Source organism: Fukomys damarensis, unplaced genomic scaffold, assembly GCF_012274545.1.
Source record: "Fukomys damarensis isolate Sample0158 unplaced genomic scaffold, DMR_v1.0_HiC HiC_scaffold_17, whole genome shotgun sequence".
Lineage (NCBI taxonomy): Eukaryota > Metazoa > Chordata > Mammalia > Rodentia > Bathyergidae > Fukomys > Fukomys damarensis.
In genome coordinates, this window is record NW_022900929.1 from 15,209,487 (window position 1) to 15,221,773 (window position 12,287).

The window sequence follows — 12,287 nt, forward strand, 5'->3', positions numbered from 1 at the left end:
CACCGGTGAAAAAATTTTGCTTTTTTGTTTATTTTTTTTTTTTTTTTTTTTTTTTTTTTTAATTCTAGGGGAAAATTTGCGGTGGTGAGGAAATGTATAAAGAAAGATTCTGGAAAAGAGTTTGCAGCAAAGTTCATGAGAAAAAGAAGAAAAGGCCAAGATTGTCGGATGGAGATAATTCATGAGATTGCTGTACTTGAACTAGCACAGGACAATCCTTGGGTCATTAATTTACATGAAGTGTATGAGACTCCATCAGAAATGATCTTGGTTCTGGAATAGTAAGTATTCTCTCTTTTGGGTTGAATTTGATAGATTATACTTCCATATAGGACATCACTTCTGCGTGAGAATGTGCATAGCCTGGTTCTCTGGAAAGGATTTTCCAGATCTTCAGGCGTTCCTCATAAACACCTTTACTCCACTTACAGTGTCACCTACTTCCCAGCTTTTATTAGATACCTGGTCTATTCTCCCTTTGTGGAGAAAATGTGGGCATCAGTCCTTAGCATCTCTCCAAAGCCTTCTAAGCAAAAAACTCACATCAGCATGTTTGCGGTGTTAGTACATTTTGTTGGATGCGTTTATGCAGGATGTCTTTACTGCTTTACGCCCTTCCCTTCTGTTTGACAGAGGTAATTCAACTATGTACTGCTGAGGGTATAAACCTTATCTGTGTTCTTTAATTTTTAATCTTCCTTTTCTAGGACCTGTGGTTTTTTTTAATCAGTTGTGTAGCGTCTTTTAAAGTTGCAGCCTCTTCTCCATGGGTGGCTCCTTTTCCTTTGTCTTCTATTATTCTAAAATTCCTGGTCCTGAGCTTTGACTCCTCTTAAACCATCTTTGCTGTGTTGCTCTTTTCTTTATTCCTGTACTTCTTGAAAGGATAGTCTGAATTTATAGCTTTCCCTCGTCTTCCAATCAGTTCTGTTCTACTTCATTGATCTGTTCATCTGTTCATGTGGTAATAGCTCCATTTACTTTTCAATATAATGCCATCTGTTCTCTTAAAACTTTCATGAGGTCACCAGTGCTTGCCAAAATCAATCTCATTTTAGTATTTGTTCTACTTCTTACTATCTTTAAACATGAGACATAATTCATTCTTGAAATTACTTCATTGGTGTTTACAGCCCTGTCATTTGTTGTTCTGTTTTTCTCCTCTCAGAGATTTTTACCCTGTTCTGGATAATGTGTTCCCCACAGCTCTTTCAATGTTACTGTTGTTACACAGTTTTGTTCAGTAAACTTACTTTGGATGATGATCTTCTTTTGATGCCTGCAGCTGTTATTTACAGGATGATTATTTCCAAAGTTTTCCAACCTCAGCCCCTCTCCTGAGTTCCAGTTCCCTACTGTATATACCTGTACCCAACTGTAGGTTTATTATCAATTCAGTATCAATACACTTGCACTGTCCTTCTAATGCTTGTTTTTCTTTTGTTCCCATTTCCATTGGTATAGCCATTGGTTCATTGCTCATGCTAGAAACCTTGATCCTGTCCTTGATTCCTTTATCTTGTTTAGCCTCATAGATAATGAATTAATTACCAAGTCTCCCATATGAACCTCTCCAGTAGCTGTTTAGCTGATCACCTTGGCTTCCACTCTAGGACATCTCTCTGCTGCTGTTAGGTAACAGTCATAGATGTACTGTGTTATTTCTTGTCTGCAAGCGTTTGATGGTCTCTATTGCTTCAGTAATCAGGATTTTTAGAATCTAATCAGTATGATTTAGCCACAATTTTTGTGTTTTAATTTGAAAAAGAAGTCTTAGAGGTGTATTCTGGATACTGAGATATCAAGATTCTCAGCCAGATCAGTGTAAATTATTGCTGTGGAAACAGCAAGTTGTGACCACTGTATCAGACATTACTGAAGCACCTATGTACACTAGATACTAGTAGGTGTTGATAATATAAAAATAAGAATAACGTAGCCTCTTCCCTCCAGGTGCTAAAACTAGCCAAGAGATTAAATATAAATGATTTCGGCAATATTGGTGTTTTACCAAAAATTCTTGTTAGATGCTATGTGAACAAAAAGTAGTATAGCTATAATGTGCTAAACATTAACTGAGTGCTAGGCACTATACCAAGTTTACTTTGTACACCTGGTTTATGAGGTAGAATATGCTTTAATATGTATGATTTATACATTTTTAAAGCAAAAATTTTGATTTGTTTGTTGTACTGGGGATTAAATCTAGGGCCTCACACATACCTCTGGCTCCTAGAAGTCTTTCTCTGTGAAACTCCCTTCCCTCTGATAACTGCTTGCAAATTCCAGCTGCCTTAGCCTCCTCAGATTTCCAGTATCTTCTCAGCGTAACAAGGCCACCTCTTCTGCTTGGATTCCTCCCCTGCCTAGTACCACTACCCATTAGTTTCCTTCAGGTAGGAAACCAGGGATCCAAGAGAGCTCACCTTGTTTGTTTCCTTCCTTTCATGGCCCCACAGTTAGTTCAGTTAGTGGATGAAGCTTACATTAAGCAGAGTAAACAATGACACGGCTGCACATTGTACTGGAGGGAGTTCAGTCTTAAAACCACACAGATAGCTTTCAAAGCTTCTAAGAGTAGTCTACATTTGAAGTACAACTTGAAATTTTTCAGAAAATTGAGGTTAGTGATATATTTTGTGCTCACATGAGCTAGTTCAGTTGTTGAGGAAACAAATGAAACCCTTTGTTAAAACAGATGTGGTGACACGCACCGGTACCAGCACTTGAGAGGTTGAGGCAGGAGGATTGCCACAAATTTGAGGTCATGGACTACGTAGAAAGACCCTGTCTCCAGAAGAAGGAGAAAAAGGAAGAAAGGAAAAAAAAAGACTTAGAGATGCACACCCCCTGGGGGCTGAGGCCAAGGCAGGAGGGTGGCAAGTTTGTTTTATATAAGTGAATTCTCTTCATTTTCTTAAGAGTTTGAATTTTACATTTGGCCATTCTACTTTTATCATTTTATATTTATATTTTTGTTTTTATTAGTATGTGTTTATAGTACATAATGATTACATTTGTTATATGGAATTGGTACATGTACATAACACGTCTTCTTTTTACATGCCCTCTCTTCTTTTCTCCCCCTTCCTAAATTTGATTGTTGAGCACAGTAATGACTTAAAGGTACTCAAATGACAATAAATTGTGGTTAATAAACGTTTCCAGCCAAAGTTCAGTTCCTTGAGTTGTGAGTGTCACTGCAAATGGTGGCCTGTGTGTGCAGAGGTGGTGGATATACACCTGCATCTCCAGCTAGTAGGGACTGAGCTGGCTCTGCTCCTACTGTACTTTGCTTCAGCTTTAACTCCAGAGCACTACCAGGCTGTGGCTAATTTACTCTTTATTTTTATGGTACAAGTTCACCATTTCCTTTGTATGATTTATATTTTACTTTAATTTGTCTAGCGCTGCTGGTGGTGAAATCTTTGACCAGTGTGTGGCAGACCGAGAAGAAGCCTTTAAAGAAAAAGATGTTCAGAGGCTCATGAGACAGATTTTAGAAGGTGTCCACTTTTTACATACTCATGATGTAGTTCATCTTGATTTGAAGGTAAGATCTGAGTTACTTTTCAATTTGAAATTGCTGAAAAATGACACATAGCATTTTAAATATGTTTAGCAGTGATGTATCTAAATGTGTATCAAGTTTATGGGTTTATTAGATAACAAGGATATTAGGATTGAGTCTTTTTAAAAATTTTATTAGTACATGTTTGCAGTTCATGCACTTACAATCATCTTGGGGAGTATCGCATGTAAATACCACAGCTTGTTTCTTTTTGTTTGTTTGTTTATTCCCCTTCCCACTCCCTCCTGCCTTCCTCCTCTTCTAATTCCCCTATCCCACTTTTCATTCTTGATATTATTAATCTTAGCTTATAGCGTTTACATTAATTGAGGTTGTTAGGTTCCTGTACATGGCATATCTTTATTCTACTTATTTTTTCCCCCCCTGCTTCTCGCTACTTGCAGTTTTTCCCTTAGACCACTTCTGTATTATAGCAGGGGATTCATCTCCTTGTCCCCTTCTCTCCAGCCTTTATTATCTTTATACTTTGCCTCACCCAAGTGAGAACTAACATACAATATTTAAGTCTGTGTTTCAGTTTTATTTCACTCAACATTATATTTCCCAGGTGCATCCATTTTCCTTACAAATGTCTCAAATCTTTTTTTCTTTGTAGCAAAGTAGTAATCCATTATATATAAATACTACATTTTCTTTATCCAGTCATGTGATGATGGCTATACAGGATGTTTCCAGGATTTAGGTATTAGGATTTGTGCTGTTATAAACATTGGTATGCATGTATCACTGTAGTATGATGACTTAAGCTCTTTGGAGAAGATACCCAGCAGGAAGATAGTTGGGTCATATGGAATTTCTAATTCAATTCTTTGAGAAGTCTCTGTACTGATTTCCTTAATGGTTGTACTAGTTTATATTCCCACCAACAATGAAGGAGGGTTCCCTTTTCACCACAGCCTTACCAATATTTTGTTATTGCTTGATTTCTTAATGATTATTGTTGTTTCTGGAATAAGATGGAACCTTAGTGTTTTTTTACTTTCCATTTATCTAATGGCCAGAGATGTTGAGCATTTTTTATGTATTTGTGGACCATTTGTATTTCTCCTCCTGTGGAGTGTCTGTTCATTTCTCTTGCCCATTTCTTACCTGGGTCTTTAATTTTAGGTGGTTTGACTTTTTTTGAGTTCTTTGTATATTCTAGAAATTAGTCATCTGTCTGAGGAGTAGCTGGAAAAAATGTTGTCCCGTTCTGTAGGGTGTCTCTTCACTCTACTCATAGATTCTTTTGCTATACAGATTTTTACTCGGATAAAATTCCATTTGTTGATTCTTGCTATTATTTCTTGAGCAATTGAGGTTCTCTGTAGAGAATCCTTTCCTACAGCCATGTCTTCAAGTGTTGTACTCATTTTGTCTTCCAGTAGGTTTAATGTTTCTGTTTAAATGTTTGGATCTTTTATCTGTTTTGATTTTAATTTAGTATGGGGTGAGAGTTTCAGTCTTCTGCACATAGATAACCAGTTTTCCCAGCTCCACTTGTTGAATAGGATGTTTTTCCTCCAACATGCTTTGGGTCCTTTTGTTGAAGATCAAATAGCTGAATGTGTCTAGGAAAGTTTCTGTATCCTCGATTCTGTTTTCTTGATCCACATATCTGTTTTTGTTCCAGTACCATGCCATTTTTATCACTGTTGCTTTGTAGTGTAGCTTGAAGTCGAGTATTACTATGCCTCCTGCTTTATTCTTATTGCCCAAGATTGCTTGTGCTATTCTGGGTCTTTTCTAGAATTGAATCTTGACTCTTATCCTCCTGTCAGTTGCTTTTATCAGGGAGATAGCGTATAGGTGAGTACATAGAAGATGAATGATAAAACAATCCATGATAGAATAATAGAACTTGGAATATTCCTGGAATAGGTGAAGACATCTGGCAAAAGTAGAACTTGAGGTAGATGTTAATAAAAGGTTAGAATTTGGAAAGTAGAGAGGAATGAGAAAATTATCTCATGCTTGTGATATATTTGAGAAAAAATAACTAGTTTCACTGGAATTGAGAAGTTATATTGAGAAAATTCCATATAATTGTTTTTGAGGAGAAATATTTGAAAAATGCTTTGAAAAATTAGGTAGACAAGAATTAATAAATGAGAAAGAAATGAGAGGCAGTTTCTTATTTAAAAGTGTCAAAGAAGTAGTAGAGAAGGGAGGGGAAAAAAAAGGACAGTGTATCACTTCTAATCTTTTCAAGTAATCAAAATACCAGCTGAAACTAAAACAGAAAAGAAAATATTATTGGCAGAAAAGTTCAGGGATTATTCTAGCTTCAGTTACTCTGGTATTCAGGGCTCTAAGAATGTTGCCAGTCTTCATGCTCTACTCTACATTCTGAGAATCCCAGAAAGTGAGCTGAAGTAGATGCTGCTGTTTTAGCCTCAGAACTGCCCAGATTCAGCAGGAAGGAGCTGGTCTTTGTTCACAGCTCTTTTCAGAAGTCCTGAGATTCATGCTAATTAATTAGCCCACCTTGGCTCAACCTGGAATTAAGTGTTCTGGGGGATGCGCGGTTTCCACTGGCCAGGCCCATGTCATTCTCAAGCCAGTTCTGTTTCTGAAGGGTGGAAAATGGATACTTAGAAAGCAAATAGTAAATTTTCACCATGGGTATCCTTATGGTATACCTTGGGGAGACTGTGGTAGAAAAGTTTGAGATCCCTGTAGATCTTTTTTGATGGTTATTTGTATGTCAAAGTTGACTTAAGACAGTCCTCAAACAGAACATACCACAGTGACTATAGTTCCTGGTTTATTCCACTAACAAAGATAACCTTATTAGCTAGAGAAAATGGAATTAGGAAGGAAGGCAGCCTGAGAACACCGTGGCCACTTTATACCCCCAACAAGGTTTTCTTTCCTGATCTGGACCCTCATCTCTCCACACCATCTGCTGGTGCACCTTGCCCTCTGCTATGGGGTGCCTTCTAGCAGCAAGTAGATGCTTTATAGCACTGGTTGTCCAGCTCTGCCACACATCAGAATCACCTGGAAGAGCCTCTAAGAACAGATTTCTAGCCCCTGATGCTAAACATTTTTATTCAAGTAGGACGAGTTGATGCTGCTATTTCCTATCCAAGGGCTATTTGGAGAACTGCTGCTGAAGCACACATTCCATAGAGTTTTTATGCACCTTGTCCCATGTAAATAACAATGTGCACAGGAACACTGTCAAGGAAGTGCAGTATGTATAATCTGGAGCTTGACTTCCAATGTAACCTTGGTCATGTCCCATTTGAAGTCAGGTGAGAGGAAAATAGATATCTCTTTACATACTAGTTTTCTGTAGAACATGGGAAGGAAAATGGTCTGGAAGCTTTCTTATTTTATTCTGAAAGATGCCAGTACAGATTATTTTTTGTAATACTTTGACTATTGTGGACAGTCATAACACAACTCATGTGAATGTGATGTTCACAGTGGCACTTTTTGAAGGCTAGTGTGGATATTTGTACATCCACATGTAGTGCCAGGATATTAATGCTAATAGACCACATGGTTAAAACCCTTCATAACATGGGCAGTTGGAGGACAGGACTGGTCTTTGCTTTGCCCTTTTAGTTTGTCATGTGCTTAAACAATTGAGTGATCTTCACTGCAAGACATTGTCACCTGTGTGTCTCCCTTGCGAATACTGACTAGGAAACAACAGCCTCTGCAGTCATCACTCCAGTTAAGAAGTCTTTCTCAGTATTGATCATACAGAAAAATTCTCCAAACAAATGTTTATGCTGCAGCTTTTTTCATGTCTGGTTTTGCACTCTTCAATTAGTGAATCATATTGGTTTTATTTTTATAATGTTCTATTAGTTGTTGGATATACAAGGTCTTCTAAGAACAGAACCTCAATTAAATGACCTTGCACCTGTAGGAAATGAGCTTTCAATTATGACAGCTTAACCTGTGACCATTATTCAGGAACTAATTAGGTAGCTAGTCAGACAGGTCGCCATCACCATGTGTCATGGATCTTTGATGTCACTTGGAAGCAGTCAAGGGGAATATTAAGTTTGTGAATACATGGCTCAACTGTGTTTAGACAAGGAAATTATATCCCTTTCTCCCAGTACCTCCAGTGTAAATCATAATTCCTTTCTCTCCAGTGCACTAGCAGCACAATTCTTTCCAGATTTAATAGAGGCCTTCATGACAATGATGGGCCTTTGATGTTGATGACGTGCCTTTGATGTTGGCAGCTGGGCTCTCCATGTTTCCTCTACCCAGAGGAACTAGAAGACAAGGTGGGCTGAAGCTTGGAGCCGTTCTTCGGCCTTCACACTCCTTGTGTATGCACTGTCTCTGTGGAAACTGCTCAGGGTTCATGTCTATAAGTGAACTGTTGAAATGGGATTGGTGTGGGAGAAATTTCTACCAAAAGGATATTTCTAATTGTTGACCTCTCTGATGTCAACATTATAAGTATAAAATTCTCACTGACAAGATTGCTGTTAAAGGTAAAGGACCTTTGTGCTTACAGTGTTGATTATCAATCTGTGAAAGAGTTTGAAAGACTAAGTTATTTTTTAAGACTATTTTCCCACAATGCTTCAAAGCCTGATATATTTTCTTATATTTTAACTCTGGAAATTGACACTCCTGATAAATGAATTATTAAGCGATATAGTCTCCCATTTCTCCATGGGAAATTTCTGTCACAAATTTATAGTTACCTCATAACAAATAATTGACACTAAGGGAAATATTGTTTGGCTTCATTGTAGATCCTAAATGATCAGTTTGCCAACAGACTGATTCATTGAAAGCTCTCAGCCAAGTACCTTACATTGAGCATGGGAAATTCTTTGAGAGGCTGCAGATACAAATTTAGGAGTCCACAAAAGTATAAATCCCTAAATTCATGAAAATGGAAAGGCAAAATATGACTGAGGGAAAACCCATTTGTTTAACATGGATTGTGTTGTAGTCTGAGAAGCAATAACTAGCATAGTCAGAACAGAGCTAACTACAGTCCAGAATAGCCTTTGTAACTTGGTGAATTAGTCATTCATCATATCAGCATAGTGGCCTGCTTTTACTCAGTCAAGGGAAGGAATAACCAAAAGTTGCACAAGAAATACGGTATTAAAATCCGGTGCTCTTTGTCTTTGATAGTCTTCTATTGGTTTGGTCATTCTGTGGTACAAAGTATTGGTACAAAGTATTATATCATTAACTTGTCCACTCTGTTAAAAGCATGGTTAGAAATGGACTAGATGTTGGAATTTCCCATTTAAGTTGAACTGTATCAGTATCTTACTTATTCACCAGTATATTATTTAAAAGTAAGGATAACACAAAATATTTTCTAAACAGTACTCCAAATTAATGTAGACAGGATTATCAGCCTATTTCTTTGCTCTCATCTAGGTTTCAATAACAAAAAGTTAGTTTCTTAGAATTTTCATTTCATTATAAAATATTCTCAAAACCTTGTCTTTGGTACTGGAAGCCTTATCTAGCAGGGTGACTTCAGCTTTACATGATCTTAGCCACTAAATCAGTGATGATTTTTAAAAAATAAATGTTAAATGGATTATATGTACAGAGTTGAAATACCAGGATGAGGGAAAGAATTCCCATAGACCAGGGAAATAAGACTTTAGAAGTCCTCTCTGCAGCTGTGGTCTCTGTGAGGACTCTGCAGGTTTTCAGTTTATTCTTTTGTCATCTCTCCATTTACTGACTTTTCCCTCTCACTTACCACTCAGGATTCTTGTATTTTAAATTGGGGCCAGGTTGGTGACATACGCTTAAATCCTACCACTCCAGAGACTGAGGCAGGAGGATCACAGTTAGTTCGAGGCCAGTCTGGACTACATAGTAAGGTCAAGGCCATCCTGAACTACATAGCCAGACCTTGTTTCAAAAAAAAGACAAAAACAAAGAAAAGAATTGGATGTTCTGTATCTTTATGGTGGACTGGGTTCCTTTAAAAAGGAGGTTTAGCTGAAGGGTAAATGCAAAAGTGTTTACTTGCAGTGTATGTACTTTGCTTATGGGAAGTAGATATATTACCATTAGAAAATTGACAGAATTATAGCTTTGTAGATACACTTATATTTTATTTAGAGAAATAAAGACTTTTAAAAAATAACTTTGTGGGCCAAGGATTTAGCTCAGTGGTGCTGCTGCCTGCCTCCCAAGTGCAAGGTCCTGAGTTTGATCCCTGGTACCAAAAAGAAACAAAACAAAACAAAACAAAACTGGTCAAAACAAGGCTTAGCTGGTACTAATAAAGGCTGCATAATAAAAATCAAATGAAATTCCTTGAAATAGATCTGATTTTATGAGACGTGTGTATACATGTATACATATATACCTTAGCAACTTCTCTTTCAACCGTTTAACTTCTTTTCAGAAATTCTCTTTGGTATATCGTAGATATGTGACAGTTGCTGATATTCTAACGTAATTTTAATAATTGAGTACACTAATTTAGAATTTATGACACTAAACCAGTTAGCTTTTGCACTGCAATAAAAGGAAGCATTTCTTAAGGAATGTAAAGTATAAATAAAATGTAAGGCAAAGCATTTAAACTATTTAAGGGAACTAGTGGTATTTAGGAACATTTACAGAATGTATCTATTTATCACAGATAAAGTTGACAGTCAGTTGCCAGCTTGATTGGTTTGGGAGTCCCTGGGAGGTTAGTGAAGAACACTACTGCATGTGTCTGGGTGGGTTATGGAGGTGTGACCTTGGAGTATAATCTGGTTCCTGGCCTTCTCCTCTCTGGTGCTATTCCCCTGCTCTGCTTTTGGCCAACCTGAACCGAGCAGCTTTGCTCCACCATGCCTTCTACCCTGATATTTCTGTGCAGGAGCCAGCTGACCATGGACTGAACCCAGTAACCAAGTAACCCTCTGAAGCCCTGAACCAAATAACCCATTTCTTCCTTTTAAGTTGTGGGTATCAGGTATTTGGTCCCAGCAATGGAAAAGCTGGCCATACAAACAAGTGAAGAAATCAGTATTTCTCCTATAGCAGGATTTTACTTGGCATTTTGTGTGTGGAAAGAGAAAAACATGTTCAACTTTTAGTATCTCCTCCTGATTTGAACTCTTCCATCAAATTTGCCTAAAGAATTAACATCTTATTTTACTATAATATCTCATTAACAGACTAAAACTAAAATTGCCTTTTTAAAGTCTATGGGGGAAAATGTTCTCCATAGACTTTTTTTTTTTTCCTCCTGAATAAATAATGTACTATTTTTGCTGTTACTATAATAAATACGCCTTATTCTGAGTACCTTATAAAGCAAGAGAGAGTTTATTTAGCTCAAAGTTGTGGAGGATCAAGAGCATGGTGCCAGCATTTATTGGCTTGGCTCTGGTGATAACCTCAGCAGAAGGTGGCTCCCGATGGCAGAAGCAATCACCTGGAAAACAGGAAGCAGTTCCAGGGGCCAGGCATGCTCTTTGATAACAACTCTTTCATGAGGATTAATCAAGCATCCCTGAGGACTGCCTAATCCCTTCTGACCCCTCCTGAGGGCAACACTCAATGACCTGATTATTTCTCACACAGCCCCAACTCTTTACAGTTTCACCCCTCTCACATTAATGTGCCAAGGACCAAGCTACCAACATATGAGCTATTGGGGGACACATTCAAATCTTAGCAAATATCTAGAGGCTAATTAACTAAGAAAATGTGCTTGCCTTCTTTAATTTGCCCCAGAAGGGCCTGCAGAGCCTTGTGCTTCCCATTCCTTCGTTTACTTTTCAGTCTTCTTCCTAATGCGTCTCCTGTCCCTTCTGCCTTGTGCTGTTCTCCAGAGAAATAAGACTAGTTGAAATCCGCCACTGGTGGTTTTTCCTCACCTTAGGGCTGTTATACAAGCTCTTCTCTATTCCTACACTGTTCAGAGATTATTGTACCAAAATTAGTTCCTTCTTAAGGTTGTCCTCTCCTTCAAATTTTGCCTTTTACAGAACCTTCTGACTCTTCTAATGGTGGCACACACCTGTGCAAATGGCAGCATCCGCTCTCGCCATCACCCTGAGTTCCCCCAGCTCTACAAACTCCTTGAGGGTAAATGTACTTGTACTTGTGTACAAGGCTCCAAGCTGGGATGCAGCTCTGTGGTAGGGGCTGGTTCAGTCCCCAGCAAAAAAAGTTAGACTGCAGATCTCCAAAAGAGGGGACTCACGTCTTATTCTTTTATTTCCCTAGCACATAGCTTAGTAAGCAGTTAAAATTTGTTAAATAACTGTTGAGGTGAATTCCTCTTTATCTTGAGGGTCTGTGATCATACCACCTCTGTAACTTCCCAAGGTGGAGCTAGTCCCTCTAACAAGTATACAGCCTAGCACATTGCATATACTGCTGTCACTGAGCAGTGTGCAGTGGAGTCTGTGGAGCCTGATAGGTCTGGCTCCTCCTCTCATTAGCAGCTTTGTGATAGTGGGGATTCCTTAGTATTGCCATTCATGCTGCCACCATTCCTAAGACAAAAGAGACATTCTTTCCATTTTTTGTAGGTATGTTTCTCCTGTTCAGTCACCCATATAATACGTGTCACTGTGTACTAGGCTCTGCCCACTGTAGTAACAGTGATAGGCACTGTGACTCCTGTCCACATCAGAGCTGTAGATTCTTCCCTTTCTTTCTGTCTGAATTCAGATCTTGATAAACATATGAGTTTTCATAACAGAAAAAGGATGGATATTAGGTCAGTAGTAAGACTCTTTAA

The 12,287-nt window shown here is 38.1% G+C and overlaps 1 protein-coding gene across 1 annotated transcript in view; it reads left to right on the forward strand.

Annotated features, from left to right (window-relative positions):
* The window catches only part of Stk17a (serine/threonine kinase 17a), a 28,512-nt gene that overhangs the window by 8,286 nt on the left and 7,939 nt on the right, over positions 1–12,287 (forward strand). The window contains exons 3-4 of the mRNA XM_010610866.3: positions 69–281; positions 3,409–3,553. Coding sequence (XP_010609168.1) covers positions 69–281; positions 3,409–3,553 — 358 coding nt within the window. The remainder of the gene's footprint in view (positions 1–68; positions 282–3,408; positions 3,554–12,287) is intronic.